Source organism: Drosophila ficusphila, unplaced genomic scaffold (assembly GCF_018152265.1).
Source record: "Drosophila ficusphila isolate 14025-0441.05 unplaced genomic scaffold, ASM1815226v1 contig_791, whole genome shotgun sequence".
Classification (NCBI taxonomy): domain Eukaryota; kingdom Metazoa; phylum Arthropoda; class Insecta; order Diptera; family Drosophilidae; genus Drosophila; species Drosophila ficusphila.
The window spans coordinates 5,909,558-5,923,064 of NW_025064737.1; the positions used below are offsets into that span (position 1 = coordinate 5,909,558).

At 49.2% G+C, this 13,507-nt stretch overlaps 1 protein-coding gene across 12 annotated transcripts in view; it reads right to left on the reverse strand.

The window, feature by feature from the left end:
* The window catches only part of LOC108101438 (putative transcription factor capicua), a 55,187-nt gene that overhangs the window by 2,101 nt on the left and 39,579 nt on the right, over positions 1-13,507 (reverse strand). For 6 of the 12 annotated variants that reach the window (XM_043208977.1, XM_043208976.1, XM_043208979.1 and 3 more), the window contains 16 exons: positions 12,057-13,274; positions 11,844-11,984; positions 10,788-11,494; positions 10,149-10,373; positions 9,724-9,848; positions 6,220-6,975; positions 4,754-6,045; positions 4,477-4,693; positions 4,103-4,402; positions 2,002-2,153; positions 1,527-1,941; positions 1,140-1,464; positions 912-1,078; positions 752-844; positions 402-601; positions 142-337 (listed from right to left, as the gene is read on the reverse strand). In XM_043208977.1, the coding sequence (XP_043064912.1) occupies positions 142-337; positions 402-601; positions 752-844; positions 912-1,078; positions 1,140-1,464; positions 1,527-1,941; positions 2,002-2,153; positions 4,103-4,402; positions 4,477-4,693; positions 4,754-6,045; positions 6,220-6,975; positions 9,724-9,848; positions 10,149-10,373; positions 10,788-11,494; positions 11,844-11,984; positions 12,057-13,157 (6,412 nt within the window). In that variant the 5' untranslated portion in view covers positions 13,158-13,274. Of the gene's footprint in view, positions 1-141; positions 338-401; positions 602-751; positions 845-911; positions 1,079-1,139; positions 1,465-1,526; positions 1,942-2,001; positions 3,483-4,102; positions 4,403-4,476; positions 4,694-4,753; positions 6,046-6,219; positions 6,976-7,072; positions 7,355-9,723; positions 9,849-10,148; positions 10,374-10,787; positions 11,495-11,843; positions 11,985-12,056; positions 13,275-13,507 lie in introns of those variants that run through there. The other 6 variants (XM_043208981.1, XM_043208983.1, XM_043208980.1 and 3 more) reach the window with 6 other exon arrangements.

Here is a 13,507-nt window from a genome sequence, read left to right on the forward strand (position 1 = left end):
TTAAACTTTGAGTCCCAGTTTTAATACAAATTATATAAAATATATAATAATTTAAATATATTTTAATGTACTTATTAGATGTCGCTTGGTTCTTTACAGATTTCTATGGGAAGAGGAATCCTTTAAACCGCTTTTAATTACCTGCCGCATTGGTGGACTGCACATTCAAGCCGGTGCTGCTGGCACTCAACGTGGTCGACGACGAGTTTGAGTCGGACGGCGTGTTGGGTCCCGCCGAGTGCGGAGTGCAGGATGCCTGGCCCAGCAGCTTCTGGCGCACCTCGCGTATCTTCAGCTGCAGGTCTTGCTTGCGCGGAAAAACATCGATGTGCCTCGTCTGTGGACGAATATTTGCATTATTTTAAATGTTCAGAGGACTATCCGTCCTATGGGACACCCACCTGAAAGGCTATCGTGGCCTGGGCAGTGGGGAAATTGCCGTGCTCGGCAAATAGCTGCATGACCAGGTGCCGACGCGTCTCGAGCACCTTGCGGTGACCCTTCTCACTGGCATCGGAGCGAGCACTTTGCAGCGGTGTCTTTGGCGTCCTGGGCGAGCGTCCCGTTTGGTCAGAGCTGTCCAGTTCTGCAAGGCGTTCGTCTTCATTAGGTATTTGAAAATAAGAGTGAAAGTATAAAGTCAAAGTTCTCTAATTCGTTTAATAACTATAAGCCTTTTACGCTGCTATTATCACTTTAAACGTTAAACAGATTCAAGCTCTAAAAACATGTATATTAGTCTCATGCTTACCCTTTAGCTCGTTGGTAAAGTCTGGACCAAAGAATCGCTGGGTGGTTGTGGGCGGTGCCGAAGCTGGTTCGTCAATGGAATCGTCCTCGCACACTAGAAAGTTTAATTAACAATTTATTGTAATCCTTCTGGTAAACTAATGTCTGACTTTAAAACTCACTTAGCTTTTGCACGGGCGGTGGAGCCGTGTTTTTCTTGCGGTAATTCGTGCCGTAAACGCGCGGCGAGGAGGGCACAGCAATGGCACTGGGCGACTGGCAGTCCTCCGGCTGAAATTGCGGCAGGGCCTTGTACTTCTTCTCAAAGTCCACCTGCTTGAGCACACTACTGCAAATCCAAAAAAAAGGGTTAATTAAGCAAATCACTGGGGAAATCAAATGTGTCTTACTTATTCATCTCGTCGTTTTTCTTCTTGAGAGCCGCTGCCGCTGATCCTGGAGCTCCTTTCATTGGAGATTTGGGCTGCTGGTTGAGGGTGCTGTTGCTGCTGCTGGTGGTCGGCGTCAGAGGAAGTTGCTCGTCGCTGTTGGGCGTTGTGGTTGAAGAAGTGGGCGTGGGCAGGGCCGAACTTAGGCTGCTGTTGTTCACATGGCCTATGATCGGCGACGAGGACTCCATCATTGTGGGCGAGTGCAACTTTCGGCTGATGTGCTGACCATTGGTGGCCCCCAAATTGGCGCCGAAGGATACATTGTTCTCCGACTTGCTTTGAGCTGCAAGGAAAGCGAATTCGATTATTTTTGATTCACAAATTATGTTATTTTTAATAACTCACATAAAATCTTGCGCCTTTGAAGTGGAGCTCGTCCCAACTGAGCCGGCGTTGGAGCCAGAATAAATTGCTGGCCTTCGGCGTCCATGTCGCTATCGTCGCCTGCACTCACCACAGATGATGAACAACCGCCCATGCCGCCCTCCATGCTCCTTTCGGGCGGCGCACTCATGAGATAGGTGGCCGACTTGGGAGTGGAGGGCATCGACTTGTACGAGGGCGAACTAGCCGGCGGTTCGGCACTGTGACTGGGCGTGTATCCATGCAGCAGCATCGTGGGCTGGGCACTCACAGGTGGTGGCAGCGAGGACAACCCGTTGTGGTTCTTGAAGATGTAACTGCCAGGCGGAAAGGCGTCCAGTTGCAGGTGCTCCAGACTTGGCGTTCCCGGCTGGTGGGTGCGCTGCAGCAAAGGATACTGTAGGGAAATCAAGACATAACATTATCAAATCGCTTTAAAATGATTCATTTCACTTACCGGATTGCCCATAGCGAAGAACATCTTTTGACCTGGTGGCGCTCCGCCTCCCATGATCTGGGCGGGCGCCGAGGCCGGAGGCGTGGCAATGCTGGCCGGATGTCCCAGTCCCATGCCCGCTGGCGACGATGGCACACACGCCTGGTGGGCAGCTGCGGAACAAGAGGTGGAATTTGAGGATGAGGAGGGAGTCGTGGTTGAGTTAATCATGACTATGCTCGAGCCACTGGTGGCCACAGGAGCAGCCGCTGCTGCTGCTCCTGCTGTTGTTGCTGTGATGGTTAGTTCGTTGGCATTACTACTACTATGATTTGTGGCCGCCGCCGCCGCCGCCTTTGTCAGCACGGTGAGCGTGGCTCCCGCCTGGCTGGTTGCTACTGTCCCAGCTGCTGTGGATGTTGCTGTTGCCGCTGTCAGGATGCGAGCGTTCGGTGGCAAGGTAATCTTGTTACAGGCATTGATGCTGATGAAGGACACGGGACGCAGGGTGGCTGCTCCCGACACGGGCGTTGCTGCACTGCCGGCCACGTGCTGCTGCTTGTACGAGTTCACGTCGGTGATGAGCAACATGGTCGCTGGCTGGGAAACCGGCTCCTTGCCACCTGCCGCCACCCTTGGCTCTTCCTCCCTCTCGCCGTCCCCTTCATCGTCGTCGTCCTCTTCATCCTGACCGTGCAACGTGTCCAGCACCAAGGCGTCGTAAAGGATCGCCGCTCGTCCGGTGCCCTTGTGACTGCCACCAAGTTCGCCTCCTTCTTGCAACGTTAGCAATTTTCGTATGATCGGCGTGGCATTGTTGTTAGTAGTATTGCATGTTATTGTGGTTGTTGTTGTTGGTGGTTGGTGTTGTGTCGGAAAATTGGAAAATTTATTAGGGGCTTCGTTACTGGCTGGGTTGGATGATGTTGATGCTGATGATGATGCTGTGGATGTGACTGTGGCAATCACTGGTGAGCCCTGAACCTTCTGCTTGAAAAACAACGGTGGCGGCGTGTTGTGAGGATGCGAATGTGGATGTGGATGTGGTTGCGTTCGGATGATGGTGAAGTGATTGATGGTGGGCGTGGGCACGCGTGTGATGACCGTCGGCGGAGTTTCGCCGCGTCGCTGGTGCAGATGTTTCAGCTGCTGGTGCGGGGAGTTCGAGGGTTGCAGCGGTGTCAGGGATCGCACGATGGTGAACTGCTTCCGCTTGATGGGGGTCACTATGGTGGCCACCGGCGGAGGCGTTGGTGTGGGCGTGATCACGGTCTTGGGCATCGCATACTGGGCAAGGTCGTCGAAACCGGCACTGGCGTTCACGCTGGCCAGCTCCTGCATGAACTGCTCGTCGTCCTCGTCGTCTTCGTCGTCGTCATCATCATCCTCATCCTCGTCGTCTTCTTCGTCAGGTTCTGCATCATCCAACACAGCGTCATCCTTCTCAATATTCTCCCCCGACTTTGCCCCCTTTGTGTTATTTCCCCCATTCGGTTCTTCTTCTACGATTGATTGATTGATTGTTTTTTATGGGTGAGGTGACGAGAATGACAGCGCGACAAAGGAAGATCAATAGTGGGGTGTGTGTTAATCGTGTGTGAGAGAGAAAGTGAGAGAAACAGAGAGAAAGATGTTATGTTATGCAGAAAGCTTTCGTTTGAAAAACTTTGCGGATGAGGCTTGCGAATGCTAAATGATAAGTGGGAATCGGGCGTGAAACGATCGATGCAAGTGCGGGAAATGTTCCAATTTTGGTCTCTCAATATTCTAAAGCACAAAAAACTAAAGCAGAAACTATACTATAAAGAAATCAGACGTCGTCAACAAATCATAGTAGAAATAATGCCAATTCTAGCCAACACTAAATAAAAATTTAAATTAAAGAAAATAATATTCAAGTAGTATGTTGTAAATATGAATTAAAATAAATAAAAATATATTTTATAGCCATATCAGGGCATATCAGATCATTAAAACAATTGTAAGTGAAAAACCTTTTAACATTTTGGAAACATTTGCAGGAAATGTGTTTCCTTACAACTGTCTCAAATATCAGAATATGACCTGTTGGCTTCTCAATCTCTTGAAGAAACATCCCCATTTTCAAACCAATTTTACTCACCTCGCAGATCCGTGGGACTTCGATGGGGATGGTGCATGGGGTAGTGGAACTGCTTCTGACTCAAAGCCGTCGCCGTTGGCACATTGAAGTTGAAAATGGCACCGACGCTGCCGCTGCTGGGCGGCGGGGCACTGACCACGCCCCCACCGACAGCGGAACCCGAGCCACCGTTCAGCTTGTAGGGCGAGGGCGGCTCCTGCTTGATGTCCTCCTGCTTGATATGTGGCTGCAGGGACGCAGCGTCCTCCGGCTTGCTCCCGCTGCCCTTTGGGCTAATGGGCATCGACTTGAAGGCGCCGCCTGCAGATCAAAAGTAATGGTAATCCTTTCATTAGCATGGAGGTTCGGGGGCGAAGATTAGCGGGGTTGCTCGCCTGTGGGTTGGAATGGTGTTACACCGATTGGATTCTTGGGACTAGTGTACTGCGTGTAGATGGACATCTGGGTGTATGGCAGCATGTTGCTCTCCAGCACCGGATGCGCCTTGATGGCCTTCGGTTTGAGCGTTATCTCGCGTTCGCCTCCGCTGAGCGGCGGTGCATTCATGGCCTGGCCATTGGCACCGGACGTACTGTGCTCCTCCGTCGAACGCTGTAAAACAAATGAAACAGTTAAGTTGCATTCAGTACGGAGACAGCTAATTGTATTTACCTGACTGGCCTCTGGCTGCTGCTTGCGGTAGTCAAAGGGTGCTTCATCCATGTCCGAGTCATTCACCCGCTCGCGGCAGTGCAGGTCCAGCTTTTTCGCAGGCTGCTGTGGCTGCTCATCCTCCACCACCAGCATCTGCTCATCTTCGTCGGAGGGCAGCTCGTTCTTCATCAGCTTGCCGTTGCCGCTGGACTTCATCGAGATCGTGGTTGGCGCCTCGTCGCAGGTGCTGTTGTAGTTGTCGATCGTCAGCGGAATAATGTCGCCCTGCAGGTCAGAGGACATGCCCTGTCCACCACAGCTACCGCTGCCTCCTGGCGTCGAGGGGCACATGTCGTTCTCTAGGGAATCGGATCCATCTACCGAAACCAGGCGCTGCTTGGCGTCACCCGTTCCGGCTGCTGCGCCCGCCTTGCCACCCGGCGTTGCCGTCGAAGTGGACGACTTGCGGCGATCCTTGGAACACCATTTCCATTCTGGATGCAACTTGAAGTGCGCATCCTTCACGGAACTGGCCAGCTCGTGGTACTGGGCCTTTTGCTCTGGCTTCAGGGCATACCACCACTCGCCCAGGATCTTGCTAACCGTTCGGTTGTCCTGATTCGGGTGCTTCTTGTGCACCATCTTGCGGTGCTTCTTCGAGAAGATCATGAAAGCGTTCATGGGTCGCCGGATCTTCTTGTTCGCCGGCTGTCCAGCTGCTGCTCCTGCCGCTCCAGCTTGTTGTTGCTGCTGCTGTTGCTGCAGGGCGCTCAAGGATTGACTCCTCCGTTTGGCAGCGGACGTGGCTGGGGCTCCTGCAACCCCGTCGCTGGCATCATGGCACTCCTCCAACTTGCGGATGTTGCTATTGTGGGTGGGCAGTCGCATGGCCGCCGTTTGTTTCTTCCCGTTGCCACTGATCCCGGGCGTCGTGGCCTCGAAGACATCGTCGTCCAGCTGATCGTCCGGCTCCTCCTGCAGCTGTTGTTGTTGTTGCCTCTGACTGGCCACCGCTGCCGCTGCTGCTGCCGCTGCCTTGGCGTCGTTCATCGAGCAGTTTAGTGGCTTGCCCGGCGAACAAAGAGGGGCGGGCACGATCAGATGGTTGTTGTTGTGGTTCAGCGGCATCTGCTGAGGAGATTGCTGCTGCTGTTGCTGCTGTAGTTGTTGTTGAACCTGCTGTTGTTGCTGCATCATCACCACGTTGTAGCTGCTGGCCGAAGTGGTCAAGGTTGGGGTGGCCGGAGCTGGAGGCGCCTTGCTCATGGGCGTCATGTGGGGCAGCAGTTTGAACCAGGGAGCATTGTAGCCTGAAAGAAGAGGAGGTTTTAAAACTATAAGTTGCTGTCATTTATTATTTTTCTTAGTAAACTAAAAGATCAATTAACTCAAAAGTAAACTTAATTTCAGAAGATAAATTGCCGATTGAAAAGAAGACTTCCAAGAAACAATTTTGTTGTATTGTGCACCTCTGATTAACCTACCGTTTTTTGGCAGCATCTTCTCCTGTCCCATGGAAGCCACTGACGCTGCTGTAGAAGTGGGCGTGTTCGGCTGATGAAATGAAACCGTTGTGGGTGGCAATGGCACCGTTAGCTGTGTGGCATCCACAATCACGGGATGAAAGGTCTGACCGCCGGACACCACCACATGGGGATGTTGCTGCTGCTGCTGCGGATGTTGCTGCTGGCTGCTAGAGATGCGTATTACGCTGGTGGCATGACCCACACTGTTGTTGTTGTTGCTACCGCTTGTGGGTGGGGCCGCTGGTGCAGGCAAGCTGGCAGGTGGCGGGGGTGGCGGTTGGTGGTGATGCTGCTGCAGTTGGTGGTGCGGCGGTGGGGCATGCATCACCAGCGAAACGGGCGTCGTTTGCGGCGGCAGTGGTTGAGTGCCAACAGCCGATGTTGGTGCCGCAGCTGCAACAGGGGTATTGCTGCTGTTGCTGCTCCCTGCCTCCCAGCCATTGTTGTTGTTGTTGTTGTTATTGCTGGCATTGTAGAGCACCGGACTGGGTGTTGTTTTCCACTTGGAGTCGAGCGGTACGGCCACAGGTTGCTGTTGTTGTTGCTGCTGCTGCTGTTGCTGCGACTGGTTGGCAATGGGCGTGAAAAAGTTCTGTCTATGACTGGCAGATACATTAACCGGCGAGTGGGCAATGGCATTTAGCGGCGAGGCTCCAGCGTGGTTAACAGGTGAGGTGTAGGAGGGCGTGGCAGATCGAGAGCTGCTCAGCGATACTGTAAGAAACAGAAAAAAATCGAATATTAAAGCCTGCCCTTGACGATTCTTAACTTTCGGGGGAGAACAACACTCTTTTTGATCTTGTAGCATTACATAAGCACTGCAGATAAAGTTTGGCCCCCAGCTCAAAGTCCTGGAACGCATTCATGACGTCCTTTCGCTCCTCTTGAGCATTTCCACGGAAATCTCTGCTGCGCCAGCCACTGCTTAAAATCTACACTTTTCTGCCTTTGTCCGCTGCATTCGCATTGCTTTGCTTTTTCCGTTCTTTAGTTTTTATTTTATTTTATTCTATTTTTTTGTGCTCTTGACAGTTCCCACTTTTCAGCATAAATGATTCGGTTCTTCGGCGACGTTCTTTCCAAGGGCAGCGACAGCGACGTCAGCAGCATAATTCGATCGCCGCTCTCTTGCACTCTCTCGGCGCTCTCACTCTCTTTCTCCGCTCGCCATGTTTGTTTACCTGCCGTGTAGGTGTGCAGCACGTGCGTGTGTGTGCGTGTGTCTGTCCGCTCTCAAGTGCATTTTTGTTTAGGTAAAAACGAATCAAAGGCAGGGCAAATAACAAGAAAAGAGCTGAATAAAAGAAAAGAATCTGTTGCGCTTCGCACGCAACCTCTGCGACGTCGCTGCTTTCGCTTTGTTCCGTCTCAAGTGGCTCTGACACAGTGGCGTACCACGAAGGGGACGGTTCAGGATTCTCGGCCTTAAAAGCCCTGATATTATTGCTTTGGAAATATAGAAAATTTTCTTTATGTTCCAGGGAAAACTTTCTGAGTCCGCGTCGTTGCAGCATAATCATAATATTGTTTAGTCCCTTAACGTAACTCTAACAGCCCATATAATAGATCGAAGTTAATATAAATAATGTAATAAAGTACTCCACAATGCAATTTATTTCTCCCTTGATAAAAACTTGGCCAACGACACTGACTCAGCATCTACCTTTGCCTTTTCTGGTGCGCAGCCGCAGCCGCTGCCGACGTCGCTGCGTCTGGCGAGAAATCAGTGCTGGCAGAATCTTTCGTACAAAAACTGCTAAAATTTAAAAAAATTGTTAAGTCTTGTGTGAAAGTAGCCAAAAATAGCTAAATCATTAGCGTCCACTGCACGCAACCTTTGTCGACGCCGGCGTCGCTGCTCTTGCTTTGTTTCGTCTGAAGTGGTTTTGCAGGTGCTTAGGAATGCGTGGGCACAGTGGCGTGCAATGAAGGGGGTGGATGCGTTTTTGTTGTTAATATGAGTAATTGCAGAAAGAAAGAAATTACTAAGTCAACATATTTAGGTAAAGATTATAGAATCGGATCACGTGTAGGAGCTGGAGAAATTGATCATTTTATGGAATTACAAGATAAGAAGAATTCTCAAGGCATAAATGAAAGATTTTACATAAAAATAACGTCTTACAAACAAATCTGGCTTGAACACCTAACTTAAAAGTTGATATCACTTGTTTTCAAGCCCCTGACACAAAAATCGCGTACGCCACTGCCTGAACAAATCCCTATGCCTTTTTGATCACACTCTCAAGTGGTCGATCGGATGGGAGTGGGAGCAGGAGGGCAGATCGCTCGTTTTCTCCGGCGGACAATGGAACCCTTGATTCGTTTTCGGGATCGAAATTGGAATCGGACACGACCTTTACGCCGCAGCAACGACACCTTTCATGAAAAGCGGCAGACTGGCGGACGGACAAACGACCTTTGTTGAGGTGTGTGAAAAATGGACAGGGGTCGGGAGGTCGGTAGGGTAGGAAAACAGAAAGAAAAGACGGCGCTGCCACAATAAAACTTTATGATATGCATTTTATGGTGAATTGGAAATGCATAGAACCAGAAAACAAGAGATGAGAGTGGTCTGGGTCGCCACGACTGGACCAAGTGCGCTAACCTTTTCGAGAAATATTTGTCAGGGTCTCTACCTAAGAGGTCTCTAATAACAAACTAAGAATGTCAACAATTATGAACAACATTTATCACACGTTTACCACAAAACATTTATTTTAAAGCAATTTTAAACAATTTAAAAGGATTATTTTTATAATTATTTTGTCAAATATTCAATCTAAGATCGTACAACTTCGACAAAATTTGTCATACCTTTTTAATATCCGCTCTTTTCTGAATATCAATTTTATTATTTGAGCATAAAAATATTTATTTTTAACCATAAAACCTTTTTGTGCAACTCAAACCAAAACCTCTTTATTGAACCGAATTTAATGTTCTTAAGGAGCTTGACAAGCCCTTTATTTGAGGTCTGCTTTTTATGGTCTTTTACGAATACTTTTCCCCAGTGCTTAAGAAATCCGGTTCTGGGCTGAATGAAAGATGTTTGCTTCTTCTGCATTCCAAAGGAATTCTTTAATGGGGGACTTCTTTTGGGAGAAGAGACGGTTTCTTCACTTTAAAGGGTACACAAAGGTTCTTCTGCCCCGTACCAAAATCAAAGAACATTTTCCAGAAGCGCCGTGAAAAATATCGGTTTCGGACCGCTCTGCCTGCTGCCCTTCTCTCTCTAATTGCGTGAGCAGAGATGGATTAACGGTTAAGCTGGCGCTGGATAAGACAGAAAAGGAAGGAACGAACGAGGGGCTGGAAAAGCCAGCCTTGAAATGAATTGCTGCAAACTATGAATAAATTGTTGAGCTCACGGGTTTTTGAAACGGAATCTTTAATGCCTTTATGGTCCCCTCTGTCACATCGTAAAGAGTCAAGAGGTGTGATGGCGGGACAGAGACTTACCCAGCATGACGGCCGCATCGGTCTCCTCCTGATCGTAGCGACCTTTGACCCGATAGTTGGGCGACGTCTCCGAGTCGCGAGAGGTGTCCTCATCGATCTGCGTCTTGCTGCTCGATCGGCTGTCACTGTTAGAAGAGACACAAGACAAACACCCAAAAAAAAATTTAAAATTTAGTTTTATATTTTCCAAGAAAAAATTAAAAAAAAATAAAATTCAATTATTTTGCCAAACAACTAAAGGAACATTTTTCCTCAATTAAGCATAGGTTGAATATAAACATTAAAAAATTAATTTTTTTTTATATTTTTAAGCAGAGACTTAGTATTACGATTACATTTACATACATGGATTTTTATTTTTGATTTTGCTACATAGTTATTTATATGTATTATATTATTCAAAGAATTGGGTTCGTCGGGCTTACCTGAGTAGACGACCAGGACCTGTGGATGAGGGCAGGGCGCTGTTGTTGCCCTTCTGGTTGAGGTGCCGCGAGCAGAAGCCGCGCCGCTGAGATTCCTTGGTGCAGAGCGTGCACAGGCGACGCCACTGCTTCCCGTTGTACTTCTTCCGCACGCCGGACTCCGACTCCACGATATCTCCCTTCTTGAACCGGTGCGGGGTGGTGGCCTGAGATCTGTGGATGGCACTGCCGGTTTATTAGCAAGCGGTAAAGGATAGGGGAGAGGTTATAAAAATTGGGCTACAATGTTACAATAAACATTTAATTATTTTCAATTTACATCCCAAGCGGATTATTAATGAAAGTGCCTTAATTCTCAACTACATAGTTGTGAAATGGTAGAACCTTCTCATTGCGTTGTATGATATTTAAAGTTACTATTTTATACCACCGGCCTTTTAAATTTTAGCCAATATTTGATCTTAAGGCAACTTAAATTTACAATGAAATGTAACGTATTGATTAAAAAATCAAAAAATCTAAAAAAGTTTAAACAATTACTAAGATCTATAATTTTCTGACCTTTTCAAAAGGGATTTTTAAATATATTTCGCAAACATATTAACAAGTATATTAGACATATTAAAGCTTTTTTCTCACCTTGGTGTTGCTGGATGAGATCGTGGTGTGAGCCTCTGGTCGAGTAGACTGGACGTGCTGCCGCGGCTCTGCATGCTGCTCCGCTTGCTGCAGGCGCTCATCTTCTCCGTGTCCAGATCGCCGGCGGCTGGCGAATATCCGATGCCGACCCGCTTGAGTTCGTCGTCGGAGTCGTAGTCGTCGTAGCCCCGCGACGACTGCTGCTGCTGTTGCTGTTGCATCTTGAGGTGCTGCCCATTGCTGCCCGGGGAGATCACGAGGTCCGGCAGTCCGTTGGTCTGCTGGGGATGCGACTGCGCCGCCGGGGCCACCTGCTCCGATCCGTGGGAGTGGCCGGCGAATGAGGGTCGCGTCTGGAACGGCGACGTGGCCGTCGTCCGATAATACTCTTCTTGTTTCACCAGGTGCTGCTGCTGCTGCGACTGTTGGTGGGTGGGGGTGGGCGGTGCCGTTGGCAGCTTTCCATCATATCGGGTGGCCACGAAGGTCAGTGGTGTGCCGGTGGCCGCCTTTGGGTAAACGATATTGCCACTGGGCACGGCCATTGCTTCGCCAGCAGCTGCTCCCGCTCCCCCGGACGCCACCTTCCGCTTGCCACTCGGTGTGGATGCACTGGCTCCACCTGCGGGCGTCAGTTCGTTGAGCTCATCCCACCATGGCGGCTGGAGCAGCCGCAGATCGGCGCGACGAACTACCTTGGTGGTGGCCTGTAAAAATACATCATACGTTTAAAATTAAAGATCACAGTTAGCCTCTTAAAAACAGAAAACATTTAAAACGTTGAAAGTTTTACTAAAGTGTTTTCAGTCTTTGTTCAAATTGATGTGATAATTTTGTGATATCAATACAGCTACGAATCATAATTTATAATTTCATAACTTCATAATTTTTGCAAAAGAATAACTTTAAAACAGTTTGATATTACAAGTTTGTTATATTAAGCCTTGAATTAAGTTACTTTAAGAATATGTTTACAGCTCAAATAAGTTCAAGGGTTTCTATTCACATTGAAAACATTAGACTTTGGGACATAAAATAGAATTCCTGTGCCCATACCATTTCATCACCGATCAACTGCACGCTGTATTGCTTCGTGGCCTGGTTGATGTCCGTTATGATGCCCTCCACGTAGACGAAGCTGCTGGAGCCACGACCTTCGACCCGCTGTCGAACGCAGACACGGGCATCCAGGGTAATCTAACCGTGTGGAAGAGAAAACCATTAGAGTGTTTGACTTTCCGAAAATTACATTTCTTGGGGTCTACTTACATCCGCCATTGGCGGGCTGGCATCGAGTATCACATGGTTGCGGCCCTGGTGCAACACGTCCGGATATAACAGTAATCCCAATTCGGTGGAATCGAATTCCACGAGTATTGTGTCGGGAGACGCCTCCTGCACTTGGCGTATAATCCCGGGTGCATATTGATTGTGGATTTTGGCTAGGACACGCGTGTTGTTCCACTCGCTGAGATCGAGCAGGGATTGTTGCTGTTGTTGCTGCTGCTGCTGCTGGTGTTGTTCCTGTACATGTTGCTGATTGTTTGAGTTAAAGCTAAAACGTTGTTGCTGTTGCTGCTGCTGCTGCTGTTGGTAGTAGACGGCGGTTGTGGGCGTGTGTGTGCGTTGCTGATGATTGATTGTGGCTGCGTTGCCGCTGGCAACATGTTGCTTGTAAGTACTAACGCTGGCATGTTGCAGCGGGGATGCAATGATAATACGTTGCTGCTGCTGCTGCTTGATATCGCTGCTACTGCTGTTGCTGCTGCTACTGTTGTTGCCGGCGCCTGCACCGCAACTTACGATCATGCGATGTAGCTGATTGCCGTTGGCCAAACCTTCGCTATTGCCATTGGTATCGGCGGGTTTCTGCTGCTTCTGCAGACTCAGTTGCTGCTGCTGCTGCTGTTGCTGATGATGCTGCTGCTGCTGCTGCTGTTGCTGTTGGGGATGCTGCTCGGTCTTGTCCAGCTCGGCTGGATCGAACTTTCGCTTCTTGGGATGCTGCCGCGGCTGAGGTGGTTGCTGTTGCTGAGGTGTGCTGGTTGCTGCTGTTGTTGTTGTTGTTGTTGTTGTTGTCTGTAGGTGCGGCTGGAACAGCACATGTTGCTGGTGTTGCTGTTGCTGCTGGTGTTGCTGTGTTGCTGTTGACTCGGCGGCTGCTGTTGTTGTTGCTGTTGGTATACCGGCGATTGTTGCTCCCGTTGCTGGTATCACCATTTTGTTAGCGGCAACAACAAAGACTTGTTGCTGCTGCTGCTGATGTTGCTGCTGTTTGTTTGTTATGACATAAGTCTCGGCTGTGGCAATCGCGGATGCTGCTGCTGCTCCATGTGTTGCTGTTGCAGTTGCATTGGCAGCGCTGAGCATCTTAGTTGTGGCAGCAACATGTGTGTGGCTTGTTGTCGGGGGGAGCAGCGGGTCGGTTGTGTCTTTCCTTCGGCTGGTGTTGCTACTGCAACGGCGGTGACATCAGCAGCATCCTTCCTGCAATCGAGGCAAAAGGAGAGAAAATTTGTTAATTAAGTTGACAACAGAAAACCATTAAAATCAACGACGCCGTTGTCGATGTCATTTCATAATTAGTGTAATCCGCATCCGGACAGCCCTGACATCCTGCCACGATCCGCAGGACTCGCAGAAACTCTGGCGCCCGACGTCGGGCCATAAAATTCAATCTCGACCAACTATGGAGGCTCTCTGTCTCTGTGTGGGAATTT